The sequence below is a fragment of the Lissotriton vulgaris genome, chromosome 5 (assembly GCF_964263255.1).
Source record: "Lissotriton vulgaris chromosome 5, aLisVul1.2, whole genome shotgun sequence".
Classification (NCBI taxonomy): domain Eukaryota; kingdom Metazoa; phylum Chordata; class Amphibia; order Caudata; family Salamandridae; genus Lissotriton; species Lissotriton vulgaris.
Window position 1 is genome coordinate 371,108,177 of NC_141693.1, and position 20,939 is coordinate 371,129,115.

Consider the following 20,939-nt stretch of genomic DNA (forward strand, 5'->3'; position numbering starts at 1 on the left):
TGTAGTCTCGCGTGCGGGACAATGGAGATGCAGGAGGCCATCATGCCTATCAACTGCATGAACACCTTCGCTGGAAGCGAGTGTTGGGGTCTGAATCGTTGGATCAGCGCCTGGATACTGGCGATTCTCACTGAACTCGGCTGCGCAGTGGCTGCCAGAGTGTTGATTGTCGCGCCCAGATACTGTCGCACGTGGGCGGGCTGGAGATGGGACTTTGGGTAGTTCAGAGAGAATCCCAGATCGTGCAGGAGGTGAATGGTGCGTGACACGTGGTCTACGCACTGCTGTTCCGTCTTTGCCTGAATGAGCCAGTCGTCTAGGTATGGAAAGACATGGACGTGCTGGCGACGGAGATGCGCCGCCACAGTCGCTAGGCACTTTGTAAATACTCTCGGTGCCGTGGTGACCCCGAACGGCAGGACTCTGAACTGGTAATGCTGGTCTAAGATCTTGAATCTGAGATACTTTCTGTGGGAAGGATGCAGGGGAATATGAAAATAGGCATCCTTCAGATCCAGCGTGGCTAGGAAGTCCCCCTGTTGAAGCAGGGGAAGCACCTGCTGCAATGTGAGCATATGGAACTGCTCCGAGTTGATGTACCAGTTCAGGGGCCTGAGGTCCAGGATCGGCCTGAGTGATCCGTCCTTTTTTGGGATCAGAAAATACAGGGAGTAAACCCCCGTTCCCCGTTCCTGCAATGGAACGAGCTCTATTGCCCCTTTTTGCAGCATGACCAGAACTTCTTGCTGCAACAAGGTCAAGTGCTCGTCGGACATAGCACGGCTTCTTGGCGGTATGTCCGGTGGAATGGACGTAAGTTCTAGACAGTACCCGTACTGGATAAGAGACCTCACCCACCTGTCCGTGGTGATGGATCTCCACGCCGGCAGGAACTGCTGGAGTCTCCCCCCGACAGGTGTCGCGTGATCGGGGGGAAGTGACAAGACGTCACTGCTTGTTGGTGGTGGTGGACCTGGATGCATTGTTTCCACGTCCCCTGCCTTTGATATTGTTGCCTCTGTAGCCACCCCTGCCCTTGTTGTTGTTATACGAGGACTGGGTGTTACCCTTGTAGTATTGTGTGGATTGGGATGCCTGTCCCCTCGAGGTGCCTCTTGAATTGGAGCGGCGAAAGGAACCACCCCGAAACTGCTGACTTTGCAAAGCCCCCATAGATTTGGCAGTTTCAGTATCTTTTTTCATCTTTTCTAGGGAGGCATCCACCTCAGGGCCGAACAGATGGTCAGGATTCACTGTTTGCCCCAATATTGTGGTTTGTATGTCGGGTTTGAACCCCGAAATTCGAAGCCAGGCATGACGCCTAAGTAACACACTTGTATTGATAGCCCTCGAGGCAGTGTCTGCCACATCTAGGGCACATTTGATGGATGCATTTGTAATGAGTTTACCCTCCTGAATGAGCATCTCCCCCGCCTCCTTATATTGGTCAGGCAAGTGTTGTAGGATGGCCTCTAATGTGTCATAATGGGCCCTATCATAACGTGCAAGCAGGGCTTGAGTGTTAGAGATCCTCCAGATGTTCGCTGCCTGTGCAGCAATGCGTTTGCCTGATGCCTCAAAGATCTTGGACTCTTTGTCCGGGGGAGGAGCGTCACCAGTAGTCTGCGAATTCGCCCTCTTTCGAGCGTTGGAAACCACCAGGGAGTCCAATGGCAAGTGTCCCTTAATATACGTGGGATCCGTGGGCGCCGCTTTATATTTCCTGTCGATGCGAGGATTGACCACCCGCGCCCGGGTGGGCTCCTTGAATACCTCCTGTGCATGCTTCAGCACCCCTTTAAGCATCGGTAGTGTCTTGACTTGTTTTTCGGCTACCGAGAAGGTGTCGACTAAGAAGTCCGCATCCACGGGGTCTGAGTGCAGTTCGACGTCATGGTTCGCTGCAGCTCTCTCTATCAATGCATTGAATGCCGCCGAGTCCTCTGTCGGGGACGTCTTTGCGGCGAAAAGTTGAGTGTCCTGCCCCGACTGCGGGTCGTCTGTGTCGCCTCCTGCTGTCCAGGGCACCTGCTCCTCTTCCGGATCCGAGTACGCAGGATAGTTGTACTCGGCCTCTTCCTCGTCCACATCAGGCACGGGGGAATGGGCCGGCGAGTGTTCCAGGGCCTGTGGAGACAGAGGTTCCATCAGAGCCGAAGAGTCCGCAGAGTACCTTTTGTTCTTGAGTGGAATCCTAAAAGGTTCCAAGGCCGGCTCCGACGTAATCTTTCGTTTGAGGAGCGACAATTTTCCGGTGTTGGCGTCGATGAGCACCTCACGACGTTCCTCCACCGCAAGCGGCTGGAGCCGAAGCTTCGACACCACCAAGGCAGCCTTCGGCGTCAATACTTCCTGAGAGTGTCCGCCCTGCTTAGGCGCGAAGGCCTTCGGCGCCGACTTGGGAGGAAGGGTAAAACGAATGGGCGTTTGTTCCTTGGCAGGCTTCGGCGTGGGCCTAGGCACTACAGTGTCCTGGCTGGGAACCACAGTAGACTGTTGGATCCGCCTTAAGGATTCTCCCACCTTCTTTGTAAGGGATGCCGAGGGCTGAACCGTCTCGAGCGATTCTTCGTCTCCGAGAGCCCGGTCAACGGTAGGCCTCTTCTTCGGTGCCGACGCCCCATGGCCTGGCGCACCATCGGCGTGACGCTTCTTCGAAGCCGTCTTCGGGTCCGCGACCCCTTTCGGTGCCGACGCAGCCGCGTCGGATGCCTTCACCTTCGGCGCCGACCCAGAGGGCTTCGGGTCGGCCATTTTGGCGCGGCTCTTCTGGTCGGCCATTTTGGCGTGGCTCTTCAAGTCGGCCATTTTGGGTTTGGTGGAAGTTGACGCCTCCAGAACCTTCTTCACCAACGCCACTTTCGGTTTCGGTTTCGCATCCGAGGGTGCGAGACCAGTTGGCTTCACTTTCGGTTTCTTCTTAGAAATGTCCGTGACCGGGCCCGGAGGCGGGGACGTAGGACTCATAGTTAGATCTTGGGTAAGGCCCGAAGGCGATCCCTCGACCTGGGCCGTATGATGGGGAGTAACCCCAGAGTCTGGTTGGGGATGCTCTTCCTCCGAGCTATCACCCATCGTGGCACAAGCCAGATCGTCGTCCCCTACCTCGTCGGAGGCTTCGTCGCAGGCCTCCTCATCCGCGTCGTAGGTCTCTTCCTCGGACGCGGGGCCAGGGTCCGACCCTTGTACGTCGTCTTCTCCCTCGACCGATTCCTGGAAGATGTCATCGGGTGGGGGTGCCGAAGCCGACAATTGAGCCTGGAGCCGATTAGCCCGGCGAATCTTTAAAGTCTTCTTACTTCTAAATTTCGAACACGCCATGCAGGTGTCTTCACGGTGATCCGGTGACAAGCATGTATTGCACACGGGGTGCACGTCGAGGTGCGAATATTTAAAATGACACAGCGGACACTTCTTGAATGGAGTCCGCTCCATAGCAAAGGGTGTAGTGTAGGCCCGTCCGCGTCGAAAGCACGTGGAAGGGCAGTAAGAGATAGGAGCTGAGAGTCAGTAAGAAACCCGAACGCAACTATACCGACGCCCAGCCTAAAGACCTTTTGGTCTCAAGTAAAAAGTAGAACAACTATCGGTTCCGACAGAGGGAACCGAAACACATCCGAACCCAATGGCGGAAAAAAACAATCTGGGGATGGAGGCGATGCCCATGCGCACTGTAGTCCAGGGGAGGAGCCACCTATCTCGTGATACTTCGAAGACTCTTCCAGGACAACAATGTGCAATCATCCGGACCCAACCCTAGGTGGCGGACTATGCACAGATATGAATTCAGCAGCCCACATGCCTCGAACATGCAATGTATCACTCTCACCACTTCTCTGGTCCAGCAATGTGCATTTCCCCAGCTACTCATCAATATCACCATAACTGTGGTTTTTATTTTTAACAAAGGAGGTGTTATGCAATTATGTATGCTTGGTGAGCGTGGGACGGAAAGACTGGGTGAATAGTGCCCAGGGAGGACACAATGTGCAACCTTTCACAAAATATTGCCTTTGTCCCATTGTGAGTATGCTACCCGTGCCCCTCTTTGTGCTCTAAATTCCTGCACCAAAAGTGTAGCGGTGTTGAAGGTTATTGCCCTGACAAACCAATGCCCTCTCCACATTCACCGCCAACTTTCTCCTATGTTGTACTAGGAGTTGCCTTGCTGTCAGAGAAACATTACCAAGGATCTCTAGGGACAATCCACAGACTACCTTGATAGAGTGAAACCAATCATGTCAGTAACTTACAGCCCAAATCTTGGGAAATAGAAGAAAAAAACTACAGCAAGGAAACACCAGCCTCCTTGCATGGGTGCTTGCGTTTTAAATACAGTCTGCATGTTAGATGGATCTGGTGTCCCGTCAGCACCCAAAAAGTTGGATAAATAGGAGCTCTCTCAAGGCAATAACTTGTGATTTGTCAGACGTAGACTAGGCTGTCTGCACCACCTAAGAGAGACTGCCAGAGCTAGGCCCTTGATGGTAGCTGCTTATTACTTAAGAGCTCAAAATCGACTATGCCTATTGTTAACTACTGTGTCATACTGTATCTGATTGAGCCTTAATTGCTCGACTTTGCTAGCTGTATAGCATCAAGCACCCAAAGAATTAACTTGGATATCCAATTGAAGTGCACAGTGTAGGAAGGTGGATATCTGAATATGGTTGCCCCCAACTTTTTGCCTGGTGTTTTGCTGGTTTTTCGACTTAGTTGACCTGGGGCCCTGCTATTCAGGACCCCAGGCCCACTGCTCTCTCTGTAAAATGGATTCCATGTACTCTAGGTACATATCTAATTGGATACTGAGTCACCTTATCAGCCCCTGTACAGTGTAACTTAGGTACCCAGGGCATAGGTGCACCCAGGGCCTACCAGGGGCTGCAGCATGTATTATGCCACCCCTGGCTGGCCATCCAAATCTGACAACTGGCTGATCAATCAGCTGGGGCAAGGTGGTGTAATCACCATTTGCTTTAGATATAGTATACCTATATCTAACCCTAACATGGACACATATTCTCCTACCAGTCACTCCTATGGCAGGCCTTATCAATCCTGAAGGCAGAGTGCTTGGAATTATGTGAGATGGTGCTCTAGCATGAGCTGAGCCTGTCTACAGCTTTCGGAACCAAGTCCTTTAGCTGTTTCCATGATAACGCGTACCATATACTCTTAAGTGCATTATAATCCTTGCGGTTATTGCTAACTTTGGTATAGCATTATCAAAACATGTCGAGTAAGGTGTCATACGAATTGGAATACTACCCCCTCGCCAATTCTGGCGATGGGGGTAGCATTCCACCCTTCTAGAGGGACACAACATGTATGTAACTGTGAACCCCGGTTAAAGTTAACTCGAGCCTCAGCATCACAAAATGGATGCTGCGACCACAGACACAAGTCTGACCTCCTGCTGCTGGGAGTCCTTCCAGCGAGGGAGGCTTGGACAAAGGGTTTCCTTGCCTTGGGAGTTGCTAGCACCACCCCAGACAGGATTTTGTGTATTAGGTAGGACAGGGCTGAAAGGAATGAGACATGCCTGGGGCACACAAGGTGTCCCTGTGCATACACCGGTCTAAACCAGTTCCTGGGGGTCTCCAGCCCCAGCTCTGGCGCAAGACCGGACAAAGGATAGGGGGTGTAACCACCCCCCTTCCTGGTCCCACCCAGAGGAGGGACCTAGTCGTAGTACAGACTCCTTTAGCAGGATAAAGGTAGGAGCTGGTCCCATTCCAAATTAGATTATCCTGAACAACTTTACAAGAAGAAACTCTGGAGTTCGACATTCTGCTCCACAGAAGACTGGGCAAGGAGTGTCCACCCTGCACAAGCAGGCACCATCAGCGTCCAGCGGCTTCCCTTTGTCGTCTTCCCTTGAGGATCCAAACTTCAGAGCCCGACGAGAACCGGATTCCCAGACCTCTCCGACCTCTACCTACATCTGCAGCACAGCTGAGATCCGTGGGTGCGACGAGACATGTGGGACCGGCCATCTTGAAAGAAGCAGCACTTCGCTCCAGCACGACTTCTGAGGTAACCTCGTCCAAGTGCTTTGGGGACTGAGAAGCCCCGACCCGAGCAGCTCCTGCACCGAAGACCAGCCCTCCAACATCCACGAGATCTGCGTGGGGCCCTTCTGCCCGTTTGCTGCTCGACGCGTTGTCTGGTCACTTGCCGGCTGACTAGTGACCTCCTATACGACGAACTTCGAAATCTTCACTGCTGGTCTGGTTGCTCCAGACTAGCTCTTGCTCCCTTCCAAAAGAGGAGCACCCCGGACCCTCCTGGTCCACTCCAGACGCCGTTTCCACTCACCGCGTGGGTTGCCTTTGCCAAGGCCTGTTGACTCCAAACCCGGATCCGACACCGCCGACAGCGAGAGCCTGCGTGGGACAGCTCGTGCCTCCATCCTGGTCGTCGAAGACACCACCTGGTCCACGTGGCTGCAGAGACAAGCATCCATCCTCACCTGATCGCGACGACGACATCTGGTTCCACTCCTGGTTCCACTCCAGTCACTGGCTAGTGACTTTGAACATTGTTCTCCTCTTCGCTGATCCACCCTTGGATCACACCGGACATCTTCCTCCTGATCGCCTGCAGCATCTTTTCTTCCAGGCTCCATAGACTTCAACGCCGGAACCCGACACGACTTGGCACCTATGCACCCGCAGCCTGTGGGTGAGGTAACACGAGCATTTCGGTGCTCAAGGGTAGCTTGACTCTCCTAGTGTCCAGTTCCACAGTCGTTTTAGGCCTATATAGTCAGGATTGTCCGTACTCACCTTTTTCTTGAACTGTACTGTCCATAGACACTGTTACGCATCTCGCGTGTGAGTTCACACTCTGCACACGCGTTCCGTGGGTCTCCTATTACCTACCTAGAGTTAGTGTAGCGTGGTCCCAGCGATCCTACAGCCCCTGGACAGCTCCATTCCTTTTACCGACTTTCACATTCCACTTACTTAGTATATGGTTTGTCGTGCCCCTAGGGCACCATTGTAATTCGTGAAACTTAAACGTATTTTTCCTAAGAGATGGTCATGTGCTTAGCCCTCTGATCTCATAAAGAGTTCAGAGGTGTATGTTAGTTAATAAATACCTGTTTATTTTCATAACAACCTGTGTGGTGTCCTTTCACTTGGTATTCAAGGGGTTATATGTGGTAAAACAGCTGGCTTCACATGCCAAAAGAGTTTAGCCTAAGACTGCTTTGTCCATGCTACCATTAGGATAGCTGGTCTATAAGGTTGGCTTTACAACCAATCACCATAAGGGTTGTTTGGATTGATACAAGGTGATCACTAGAACTAGTGAGCATCATATATCAGGCCAACTTCTCACACACAGTACTTGGGTCATGTGGCAACAGTGGTTGACATTATCTAACAAGTAAACTACAGAGTAACCACTAACAGCCTCACTACTTTTCTCTTGCAGACGCTTCTCCATTTTTGGCATGCACAACTCAACCAGTCTCAGGGACATTCATATCTGTCCTATTGGGCCAATGTTCTAGACATGCCCGTGTTGTTTAAAAAGGCTTCTTAGCAAGCACCTGCACAGATTTGTAGCTCCCATTAAATTGTATTGACCCGAACTGATAATTATGCGCACACTTACCATCTCCCCAGCCAGTCCAGGGCAGCTCTGTGCAGCTGGAGGTGACCTGCTCCCTGTCCAGCACTGGCCAGAGTTGCCATCACTACCATCAGCTCTGGGAATCCAGCTCCATCACTGCCAGATAAAATCTCTGTTGCCATTGGGATCAGAGTGCTGAGCAGCACAGTGCAAACACCTTCTCCCACTTGGCTGTGGAGAAAGAGGGAATAGTACAAGATTGGAAAATAAGTGCCAGAGCCAGACTATAGCCACACATGACTTATAAACTGAGCACATCATGAGCACAACCACTTCCCCCAACCATTACATTCCAATTGACCTCATCCACCCACCAATGCCCAGTCCATCTTGTCCAACTAGAACCCCCTTGTCAAAGGAGAAAACAATCTTGTTATTGTCTGCATAAGAGATTTCTGCCCAAAACAAATTCTAAAAGTCATGTAAATATCAAATAATGTGGGGCTAATAGCCAACCCTGGATGGAACCTGACAGCCATTTTCGCTACCAGAGGAACAGGTGGGTCACCAAACCCCTTGCCTCCTACCCTCTAAGAAGATTTGAACCACTTCTAAGCCAGGTCTCTGGTGCCAATCTCCTGAAGTCGGTTGAGCAGCCTGGCATGCGGGCCATGTTGAATGCTGCTGACAGGTCTAGCAGTACCATAACTGCCCTACCGCCAGTATCGATGGAGTTTAATCAGTTCAGAGACGTCAAGGATGGCAGTCTCTGTGTTGCAACTTGGCCTAAAGCCAGATTGGCTGAGATGTAATAGTCAATATACTTCGAGAGCTGACGAGTCACAAACTTTTCCAGAAACATGGATGGTACAGGCAAAAGAGACACAGGCCTGTAGTAGCCTGGAATGTCTGATTTTGAACCTCCCTTTTTTTTTATTAAAGCTGTAAACCTTTGGCATGCTTCTACCTGGATGGAACTGTAGCTATAGCCAGGGAGTAATTCAGGAGGGCCGTCATAATGGGGTTAATAACATCTATTCTCAAAGCTAAGAGGAAAGGGGGTCAGAGATCATACGGTGAGCAGGGCTTAGAATTAAGGATAACCCTCTAGAGTCTTCAATAGAAATCTCACGGAATTCGGTCAAAAACAGGACACAGAATTAGGGGTTGAGTTGATCTAAGAACCTCAACATACAAAGTCAAGATTATTGTAAGACTATTCTGGATCTCGTATATTTTGCTATAAAAAAATAAGGCCAAATCTTAGCACCATTTGGCCGAAGGAGTCTTGCTTCTGCCAATCTAGTGGACTCTAGCAAAAAGTCTAAGGATCCGCGTTTAGTGACTAACAGTCTTCCTGCAGATTTCTGGAAGATGGGATGGAATTTCGTTCTTTACACTTGGATTTTGGAGGTTGCATTTGGAGCACTTTATGTAAAATTAATGTAAACAACTAAGTTACAGCATGCTATACAGTTAATCTTTAACAATGTTCTTGGAATCGTGACAAAACTTCAGATCATATTATTTCTAATAAAAATGAAGTCTGCTATGACTATAATAAGCGCAGGGAATTGAAGGATACTAATATTCTGCATGCTTTATTTTTTCTGCTTTAACAGGGGCTTCCATGAGAGTTCTCGGCAAGGCAAGTGGTATGTTATGGAATGTACTATTCAAGGTGAATATTGGTTTGTAATAAATCACAATAGGATGTGGTAGATGTAGATGCCTTAGCGGGACTCCTATAAATTACCTAATTTACAGAGAGGTATCATAACCTACATAGTTTGGGTGGTCTCCCTTGGAGGTTGGAACAGATTTATCTTGTTTTACAGGTACTGAGTAAAGGGTGGTTCATTAATTTCTCTTGCCGATCAAACTATCAAAAATGATTTTTTTAGAGCTTTCCCTCCCAGCTGTTTCCTTCCTTCCATTGCTTGATCATCCTAATACTATGTGCTATTATAGCATACAGACTTGAGGCTATCGGGAGGTGGACCATTGTGAGCAACGTTCGGATCCTTAGGATATGTCCAGCTGACACTCCTAGTACTCTCTCTTCGAATGGTTTATTAGGGTCACCATCTTTTTGAGAGCTCTTTTATACAATGCTTCAGATTATATAGGTTGCCATTTTCTTGGAGCCCTCTTACATACTTCTTTATCCAGCCTGAGCTCATCACAGAACCAGGGGCTGGAGACCCTGCATCTGCTTTGAACAACTTGGGACAGGAGCCAAATTCTCCACAGTAGAGCACAGGTAATTGTCAACCTTCAGCGTGTTCGAGTCAATGGAGCCTGACGGAATATGCTACTTACCAGTATGCATCTGTTCTTGGCATGTAGGGCTGCTGACATTCATATCTGTGCATAGATCGCTACCTAGTGTTGGGTCCGGATGATTTCAACTTGTTGTCCTGGAAGAGTATTCGAAGTATCATGAGATAGGTGGCTCCTCCCCTGGACTACAGTGCGCATGGGCATCCTCTCCATCTTCAGATTGTTTTTCGCCATTGTGGCAGAGTTGGAGTATAGTACAGTAAGAAATTTCCATGCAAAAAGAATGCTACAGCTGTAACAGGCACGGGGAGGAGGGTGGGAGATATGAATGTCAGCAGCCCTACATGCCAAGAACAGATGCATACTGGTAAGTAGCATATTCCGTTCGAGGCATGTGGGCTGCTGAATTCATATCTGTGCATAGACTGTATAGCAGTATCTCCTCTAGTGGTGGTCACTTGTGCCAGCTGCAGCAGTTTGAAAAAGAGCTTTAAGAACAGCCTGTCCTACAGCAGCTTGCTGTTTGGAATGTACGTCAACACAATAATGTTTTGTGAAAGTGTATGGTAGACCATGTGGCTGCTCTACAGATATCCTCAAGAGAAATATTCCCTAGGAAAGCCATGGATGCCCCCATTTTGCACGTGGTGTGTGCTCTTGGGGGGACTGTTAAAGTGCGTTTAGCTTTTTGATAACATATTTGAATGCATTTAACTATCCATCTGGCTATTCCTGACTTTGATATGGGATTTCCTTTATGTTGTGGTGTGAAAGCAACAAACAACTGTTTTGTTTTTCTGAATGCCTTTGTCCTGTCAACATAATATAGCAGAGCTCTCTTTACATCTAGGGTGTGTAGGGCTCTTTCAGCTACTGATTGTGGAGGAACACTGGCAGTTCTATAGATTGGTTGATATGGAAATTGGATATGACTTTTGGCATACACTTAGGGTTTGTTCTAAGTACTACCCTGTTTGCGTGTACTGCATAAAGGGTTCTTGGATAGTTAATGCTTGTAGCTTGCTAACTCTTCTAAGTGAGGTAATAGCAATAAGGAAAGCCACCTTCCATGTGAGAAATTGTAGTTCACATGAATGTAGGGGTTCAAAAGGAGGCCCCATAAGTCTGGTGAGTACAACGTTTAGATTCCAGACTGGTGAAGGTGGGTTTTTTGGAGGAATTACCCTTTTAAAGGCTCTCCATGAACACTTTCATTGCTGGTACTCTAAACAGTGAAAGGTGTTGTCTGTTTTGGAGGTATGCTGCTATAGCAGCTAAGTGTAGTCTAATAGAAGAATAAGCTAGGTTGCACCTTTGAAGTTGCAATAGGTAGCATATGATGTTTTGTATAGAACCATCTAATGGATTGATTTGGTTATTGTTACAGTAAATAACAAATCTCTTCCATTTAGCTGCATAACATGCTCTAGTAGTTGGCCTTCTTGCCTCCTTAATGATGTTCATGCAGTCTGGAGGTAAGTTATGTTATCCGAACTCTAAGACCTCAGGAGCCAGATCGCTAGGTTCAATTGTTGATTGGGATCTGGGTGTTTGATTTCTCCATGGCTCTGAGTCAAAAGACTGGGTGTGAGTTTTAGTCTTTGATGAGGCACTACTGAGAGTTCTAGGAACGTTGTGTACCATGGCTGCCTTGCCCATGTTGGAGCAACTAGGATCATTGTGACTGACTGTTGCCGTAGTTTGCGTGCCACCAGCGGTATCAGTGGAGCTGGGGGAAAAGCGTACGCAAATCTGCCTGACCAGTTCATCCATATTGCATTGCCCTGTGACAGTGGATGTGGGAACCTGGCGGCAAAGTACTGGCATTTTGAGTTTTCTTTTGTGGCAAACCGGTCTATCTCTGGGTGCCCCCATTTTTGAAAGTGGTTGGAGGACTTGAGGGCTAATCTCCCATTCGTGTAGCTGCTGGCTGTGTCTGCTGAGCAGATCCGCTATCTGATTGTCCTTCCCTGGGAGGTGTTCTGCCAGGAGAAAGATGTTTTTTGGGATTGCCCACTTCCATATGCTCTGCGCTAAGTGAGACAGTTGTAGAGAGTGCGTTCCTCCCTGTTTTTGGATGAAGTACATGGCTGTCATGTTGTCCGTCCGGATCAACACAGTCTTGTTGTACAGGTGTTTCTAGAATGCCTTTAGAGCTAGAAACATTGCTAGCAACTCCAAATGGTTGATATGCAATTTTTTCTGTTGGGTTGTCCATAGCTCTTGCACTGTGTATTGGAGTACGTGGGCTCCCCAACCTAACAGTGATGCGCCCGCTGTTGTCACTATTTGTGAAACCTGCTCTTGGAACAGTCGTCCCTTGGAAAGGTTTTTTGGGTTCCACCACTGCAGAGAGTTGTATGCACGACTGTTTACCAACACTAGGTCCTTCAATAGTCCCTGAGCTTGGTTCCACTGTTTTGCAAGGCCCTCCTGCAGTGGACGCATGTGAAGTCGGGCATGAGGGACAATGAAAATGCAGGAGGCCATCATGCCTATGAGCTGCTTGAACACTCGAGCTGACAGGAAGTGTTGTGGTTGGAATTTGGAATGAGCATTTGCATACTGGCTTATCCTTGCTGCGTTTGGATATGCCTTTGCCACTGAGGTATTTATGGTAGCTCCCAGATATTGCTGTATGTGGCATGGCTGTTGGTGGGATTTTGGGTAGTTTATTGAAAAGCCTAAGCTGTGTAGCAGCTGAAGTGTTTGAGACATATGGCTTATGCACTGTTCGTACCATTTTGCTTGTATAAGCCAATCGTCCAGGTATGGATACACGTGAATGTGTTGTCTCCTTAGATGTGCAGCTACTGTCGCTAGGCATTTTGTCTCCTTAGATGTGCAGCTACTGTCGCTAGGCATTTTGTGAACACTCTCAGAGCTGTGGTCACCCCAAAGGGGAGAACCTTGAATTGATAGTGCTGGTTTTGTATTGTGAACCTGAGATACTTTCTGTGAGAAGGATGTATAGGTATGTGGAAGTATGCATCCTTGATGTCTAAGGTCGCCAGGAAGTCTCCTTGCTTTAGCAACGGTAGGGCTTGCTGTAGAGTGATCATGTGGAAGTGCTCCGAAAGTATATACTGGTTTAGGAGTCTGAGGTCCAGTATTGGTCTGAGGGACCCGTCCTTCTTGGGAATGAGGAAGTATAGTGAGTATACTCATGTTCCTTGGTGCTGGAAAGGGACTGGCTCTATTGCCCCCTTTTCCAGCATGCTTTTCACCTCTTGTTGTAACAGGGCGATGTGTTCTGTGGACATTGGACGGTGTCTGGGTGGTATGTTGGGTGGAGTAGAAGTCAGTTCCATACAGTAGCCATACTGGTTAATTTGTCTTACCCACCTGTCTGTGGTAATGTTGTTCCAGACTGGTAGGAACTCTTGTATTCTTCCTCCGACCGGTGTTATGTGGTCTGGAGGTAGTGTATTGAAGTCACTGTTTTGTGGCAGTGGAGGCTCTGTTATTGCCTCCATATCCTCTACCCTTATTGCTATTTCCTCTGTAGCCACCTCGATTGCAACCTTTATTGAAGGTGGACTGGGTATTGGCTTTATATGTCGAGGCCCCTTGTGACTTGTTGCCTCGTGCAGCTCCTCTGTATGATGAGCGCCGAAAGGAACTTTTATGCTGTTGGAACTGCAGTGCACCCATTGATTTTGCAGTTTCAGTGTCTTTTTCCATTCTATCAAGCATATTATCTACTGCTGGGCCAAAGAGGAAGTCTGGATTGACCGGCTGATTAAGAATAGTAGATTGCACCTCGCTTTTAAAACCTGAGATGCGTAGCCATGCGTGCCGTCTTATCAAGACACTAGTATTAATGGATCTTGCTGCAGTATCTGCTACGTCTAATGCACATTTAATGGAAGCATTTGTAATGAACTTCCCCTCCTGAATAAGAGCATCAGCTTGTTCTTTGAATGGCTCAGGTAAATGTTGCAGTATGCTCTCTAGTCTATCGTAGTGTGCCCTATCATAGCGAGCTAGTAGAGCCTGTGTGTTCGCAATTCGCAATAAACTGGCTGCCTGTGCAGCTACTGTTTTTCCTGAGACTTCAAGAATTTTGCATTCTTTATCAGGAGATGGTGCTTCTCCAGTTGTCTGAGAGTTAGCCCTCTTTCGTGCATTAGCTACAACTAGTGAATCAAGTGGTATTTGACCTCTAATGTATGTAGCGTCTGTAGGGGCAGCCCTATATTTCTTCTCAACCCTAGCTCTAGCCGTATCCTCAAATATATCAGTGGCGTGTTTTAGTACACCCTTTAACATAGGGAGTGTTCTAACTGTTCTATCAGAAGAGGCAAATGTATCAAATAGAAAATCCTCCTCTATTGGGTCACTATGCATATCAACATTGTGGTATAGTGCCGCCCTATCCACTAGTAGGTTAAATGACACGGTATCATCTGTGGGTGATGGCTTAACTGGGTAGGAGGTGTCAGGGATGGGATGTGTATCATATGGGTCTTGTTGATTGTCCCATGTGTTATCTTGTGTGTCTGGGTCCTATGGATAGTTATAATCCTGTTGAGGATCATCTTCTGCATAATCTACATTATACTCAGAGTGTGTAGGAGAGTAAGGGGCGAAAGGTGTGGTAGGCATAGTAGGAGAGACAGGTTCGAAAGGTCTAAGTGGAGAAGTGACAGAGTCTCTTTTTCTTTAGAGGAATTGGTGAAGAAGGCTCAGTGTCCACTGGTCTCTTCTTCTTGCTGTAAACTTACTTTTCCAGTCTCAGGGTCTATGTACAGTTTTGTTTGTTCCTCTTCGATAGGATTAGTGTGAAAGAGTTCTTCTTACACTGTCCTTGGTTTTGGAGTCGAATCCTTTGGTTTTGTCTTTTTTGGATCGACTTTTGTTTTCGGATCGACAATTTTTGTCGGTTTGATAGGCTTAGGTGTCTTTTCAGCCTTCTTCGGGTCGAGGCTTGTTTTATGATCGACCGGACTTTTTGGTCGGACCGTTTTTTTCTGAGGTTCGACCTTTTTTGGTTGTTCGTCCTTTGTCGAATCGATTGGTTTCTTCGGTTCGACTTCTTTCAGTTTGTCGACTTTCGGTTTCGGTTCGACTGCCTTTTTAGGCGAGACGTTCGAGTCGACACCCGTTTTAGGGTCGACGGCGTTTGGTTATATAGGCTTACGTGGTACGTCAAGCTTCGGCTCGGCGGCCTTTGGGTCTGGGACTTTCGGTACGATGACATTCGGTCCGACAGCCTTCGGATCGACAACCTTTGGTTTTTTGAGAACGTGACTTGGGCCTGGTTTGTCAGAAGGCTTTTTCTTGGTATTCGTTAACGAGCTTGAATGCGGGGCTATCGAATCAGTGTCTTGATCTTGGCTAAGGCCTGTTGGCGATGCCTCGACCGGAGCCTCTGTTCTCGGTAGAGTGGGTTTCAGGGGAAGTGTACTCACAGTTCGCCCTGCGGGATCTGTTCGTCTTCCGAATCGTCCTCGATGGCCACGATCTCTAGATCAGAGTCTTCTACGTAGACGAGGTCTTGGTCATCGAAAATGTTTTCCGGTTCCGGTGTTGGTCTCTGCATCTCTTGCCTAGCGGCCCGTCGATTCAGGATCGTCTTTTTGGAACGGAATTGGCACAGGCCAGGCAATCTTCTTCTCTAAGGTTCGGTGACGAGCACTTGTTGCATACTGGATGTCTGTCAGTATGCGGGTACTTGGAATGGCATTTTGGGCAGAATTTAAATGGACTTCGTTCCATCGACGATAGGCCCACGTGGCGCCGAAAGGCCCAACGGCCCGCGTCGACGACCGGAGAGAAATAGGAAGTTTAATTGATGCAATAGGCACCGAGCGAACACAATACCGGCGAGGCCTGAAGGCCTTTTGGCCTTTAAAAAAGTTTTGTTTCGATTCCGAACTTGGAGTGTAGGAAAAACATCCAAACCCAATAGCGGAAAAAAACAATCTGAAGATGGAGAGGATGCCCATGCGCACTGTAGTCCAGGGGAGGAGCCACCTATCTCGTGATACTTCGAAGACTCTTTCAGGACAACAAGGTGCAATCATCCGGACCCAACACTAGGCGGCGATCTATGCACAGATATGAATTCAGCAGCCCACATGCCTCAAACAGAATCAGTTTGTTGTTTTCCAGGGCATGCTGCCTTGAGAGATCTTAGAGAAAGGTCTAGTAAAGCGCGAGGGAGCATGGGTCCCTGGACTGACATACGGTGAGATAAAACAATTGAATTGGATCTAATAATGATCAGGCAAAGCCAGAGGACTAGGGTCCACCACTGCTAAACAGATTATAAAAAAGACTTATAGATAGCATGGTCCCCCCGAATGATTGTCGTAAATGTGTGACATTTACTCTCCTCTACCTTTGGAAACAATCGAACACTGCTTCTACAAGTGAGTAAAACTGTAACATAAGGCATTTACCTAAATGAACTGACTATTCTCTAGGAGAGGAGCGGTTTCGGGTTAGTGCTAAAAACACCGACATTGAAGACGCAATGTAATACATTTTGTTGTTTAAATCGCTACATATTAACTGATTTGGTTAGTTTAACTATTTAATTTCTTTCCTTTAATGCTTTTTTTTGTTCTGCTAAAATACTTTACATGGATTTTCTTTGAGAAGTGTGTCATTTGCTGCCACCCTTTTCAAGAGTAAACACTTTTTTCCTCATTGAGACTACTTTTCACCATATGGGTTATTTGCTACGTGTTCATCCACTCTACTCCTGCATTGATAATCCAGTTTCACACAACCAGTATTTGTTAAGATGGGTACACTCACTCTTCACATCTACCATCCTCCTTTCCTAATCTCACCCTACGACTCTGACAAATACATTCCTCTCAACTCTCTCATGCCTCCAGACTGCAATCACTGAGGCAGCATTATTTTTCAATAATTATTTTGGATTTCCTTTCATTTTCTTTTGGCAACAGTCCAGTTATTATACCATCATCTGTCCCTCTCTATACACAGCATTCTTTCTTCTGCTGAGCATCACTCATCAGAATCAAACACCTTTGCTTCCAAAAGAGGTCTTTACCTGTTTTCTTTCACAATGTAAGTGGTCAGAAGTTGCAACAATTGCCTGTTCTCCTGCACCACATCCACATGATCTGAATCTTTTGGGGGAGCTGTTGTCATGCGAGTGAGCCAGGCCTGAAGACGTGTCGGCTCCACACAGGCCAGCTGAGCAAGTGAGCCACACAGACGAAGAAGACTTGGATTCGGACTCTTTTCAGCTGTGGCCAAAATAAAATCAAAAAAGAGTATCAGTATTACAACAGAAAGTTAATGCATTAAAACTAACATGTAAGAACTAGCTCAAAAAGGGTTACAACACAGACCACAAATAAACTGAAGTTATTTTTCAAACAAATTATCTGTACAATAAGCTCAGTGGCACTTTAGTAATATGTTATTTTCCCTTTCACAATCAGAAAATTATTTTGAAGTATTGGTTAATTTCAATCTTCAATTCAATGTGTGAGTCTGATAAGTGTTCTGTCACCAGGCAATCATGAAGAGCTTCCTGATGCTGTTCAGATGATGTAGCAATATAAATGTATACTATTCCATATTATGCTACATAGTTGCCTGTTTCAGATTTCACATTCTATTAAGGAGAAATCATGCTCAACAATTTTCCATTTTACTTTGAAATTTTGCTCAGAGTTTGATTTAAAAACAAGTTACTTACCTGTACTCTGTGGCTCTCCAGTATTGATATCTTTTATAGATTCACATGCTTGAATCTTCCCTGTCATCATGGTGGGAGTCTCTCGGTAACATAAGAATTAGCAGTAATATAACATTACCATAGATCTCCATAGAACAGAAAAACTCACTTAAAACTTTTCAGCCTCATTTTAGAACATCCAAACTTCAGTCATTCACAGCTGAGACCTCAGAGTTCCCTTTCCCTACAGTCACCATACCTCAGATTTAGAGCACAAGTGTAAAGGTATACAAACTGAGGTAATTGGTGAGCCCAATCTGGGAGGAGGGAAGGTCGCATGTGATCCATAAAGTTATCAATACTGGAGAACCACAGTGTACAGGTAACTTGTTTTTTTCTCTAGTATTGAATCTTTTATAGATTCACATGCTTGAAACTGACTAGTAAGCAGTAAAAACATAAGAGAAAAGAAATGGGGGCAGGAGCTGGACCATTCCACCATGACTCAAACGAGTTGCACCAGAAAATCAAGAAGAGAATAATCAGTATACTAAATTACACACAGTTTATAGAGAACATAGCTGGCCAAAAGCTGCCTACCTTAAGCAAAGAGGTGTCGGAATGTAGCGTGTCCAACAGCAATATCTGCCTTTTTCCAACCATCAAAGCAGCCATGCCTAATGAATGTGTGAGCGTTCGCCCACGTTGCCACCCTGCAAATATCCAGAGAGATGCTCCCACAAACTGGGCTGAGGTGGTCCCCACTTTCCTGGTAGAGTGAACTTGTGCTTGTGCAAGGAGCAGACAACAAGCTTTTTCATGAAAGACAGAAATTGTGGAGATGACCCAGCGTGCAATGCAGGCCCTTGTCAAGGCATGTCTTTTCCTGGGTGCCGTGAAAGAGATCATTAGCTGAGAGAATTTACAGAATGACTCCGTTCTTATCAGATAAAACTTTAAGCATTGTTTGATGTCCACTGAGTGCAACGCCCTTTGCGCTGCTGAGGATGTATTCAGAAAGAACGTTAGTAAAACAATCGGGTCATTAAGGTGGTAAGTTGTAGGAACCTTAGGTATACAAGAAGGGTTAGTGAGTAGGAGAACTGTCTGGTAAAAACTGCAGATACAGTTCTTGTATGGTGAGGGCTTGGATTTCACTGATAGGTCTAGCTGATGTAAGGGCCAAGAGAAAAGCCACTTTCCAGGAAAGGAACTTTAATTCGCATTTGTGTATTAGCTCAAAGGGAGGACGCATCAGTTGAGACAAAACGGTGTTTAATTGCCACAAAACTGTAGGAGGCTTAACAGGTGGGAAAACTCTAAAAAGCCCCTTCATAAATTATTTGACAAGTTGGTTAGACCACAGAGAAGTTTGATTTGAACGTCTTGTATATCTAGAAATTGCAGCAAGATAAACTCTTACGGAAGAGTGAGAAAGTCCTGATTTCGCTAAGTGCAAGAGATACGGCAGCACCTGCTCCGCTGATTAAGAGAATGGATCAATGCTTGCGAGATACACCAAGTACAGAACCTCTTCCATTTAGCTGTGTAACATTTCAACGTAGAAGAAGCTTGAGATTTCTGAAGTATCTTAGTACACTCCTCGGAAAGCCTCAAATACACAAATTCAGCGTGGTGAGAAGCCAAGCTTACAAATGAAGAGAGGGACTTTGTGGATGAACCACTTGGCCCTGGTTCATGTAGAGAAGATCCTCCTTTGAAGGGAAGAGAATTTTGAGGAGGATGTCTGCAAAATGAGGACACTTTTTGTTGAGGAACATAGCGAATGTTGGGTAACCCCAGGATTGAAACACCTCCTTCAAATGTTGGTTGTTGAGCTCCCATTCGTGCCACTGTTTGGAGGCCTTGCTGAGAGAGTCTGCCTTCTCGTTGTGAATCCCTGGCACATGCTCCACTTGCAAGGAGATGTGGTTAGCAAGGAGCCATTCCCATATCTGATGAGTAAGAAGGGATAGAGCCCGAGATCTCGTACAGGCTTGCTTTAGGAGATAAAAACATTGTCGTAGTGTTGTCTGTCCTGACTAGCACAAACGCATCTTTGATCCGAGGTAAGACGGCCTTCAGACCTAAAAACACTGCCCTGAGTTCCAGAATGTTTGAGTCTCTGCTTCCTGTTTGGACCTCTTGCTGTGAACCTGTGAACCTGTAATTCCTGAAGGTGAGCCTCTCCCAATCCGTCCACCGACGCATCCGAGGTCATCACCAGCTGTGGTACAGTGTGATTGAAAGAAAGACCTTGCAACAGGTTGTCCTTGACCATCCAGCAGGCCATGGCAGCAGTCACTGATGCAGAAATTCGAACCTGGTCATTGAATGAGCCTTGAGACTGAACCCACTGTGTACCGAACTGTTCCTGCAGCGGTCGTAGGCGAAGTCGGCAATTGGGATCGAGCAAGATGCAAGAGGACATCATCCCCATCATGGACTTGTACTGCCTCACAGAAGCGAACCTTCTTGATGAAAGAAGCTTTGTTGTATCCATAATGCACAATGTTCTTACCTGAGTGGGAAAAGCTTTGCCCAGATCTGTGTCGAGACGTGCACCCAGAAAGACCAACGATTTGGCGGGGATAATGGACGATTTTTCCAGATTGATGCGAAGACCTAGAGACTGGAAGAGAATCCTACAGGCTCTTGTTGAAATTTCTGCCACTCGGAAAGATGGAGCCTTTATGAGCCTTCATCCAGGTATGGGAACACATGGTGACCTGAAAGTCTTAAGAAGGCTGCTATCAGTGCCATGCACTTTGTGAACACCCTGACAGCTGACTTTAAACCAAAAAGGGAGCACTTTGAATTCATAATGGCATCCTGCCACCTTGAATCAGTGACATTTTCGATGTTGAGGGTGTAAAGGAATACGAAAATAGGCATCAAGGAGATCGAGAGATGCCAGAAAATCCCCTTTCTCCATTAGAAGAATCACCCGAAGAGAGAGCATCCTGAAAGATTGACTCTTTATAAACTTGTTCAGCATTCTGAGGTCCATGACCTGCCTCCATTTCCCATTTTTCTTTTTTATGAGAAAGAAGTGGGAATAAAACCCCTGTTTTTTCTGGTTGAGGGGTAGCTCCTCTATGGCCTGCCTGAGGAAAAGCAAATGTATTTCCTTCTTGAGATCTGGAAGGTGACGGAGAAGAACTTTGTGCGGTGGAACTTTTGGAGGATTCAGAGCGAATTCTAGCTTGTGGCCATATTGGAACATTTCTAGAACCCATCTGTCAGAAGAAATGGAGTTCCATTTCTGAAAGGATGCGGAGAAGAAGTGATCGTGGTATGGGACTATGGTAGCAGGGTCCTGATAATCTTCATTGCCTCCTATTGGATTCTTGGGACTTTCCAGCAGATTGCTGCCTCCTGTGTCTTGCCGGTCTCGAATAAG

The 20,939-nt window shown here is 47.0% G+C and overlaps 1 protein-coding gene across 14 annotated transcripts in view; it reads right to left on the reverse strand.

Moving 5' to 3' along the window:
• UBR4 (ubiquitin protein ligase E3 component n-recognin 4) overlaps nt 1-20,939 on the reverse strand; it is a 1,723,360-nt gene that overhangs the window by 1,343,221 nt on the left and 359,200 nt on the right. For all 14 annotated transcript variants that reach the window (XM_086921716.1, XM_086921718.1, XM_086921717.1 and 11 more), the window contains exons 13-14: nt 16,901-17,099; nt 7,630-7,818 (exon numbers count right to left, since the gene is read on the reverse strand). In XM_086921716.1, the coding sequence (XP_086777842.1) occupies nt 7,630-7,818; nt 16,901-17,099 (388 nt within the window). The remainder of the gene's footprint in view (nt 1-7,629; nt 7,819-16,900; nt 17,100-20,939) is intronic.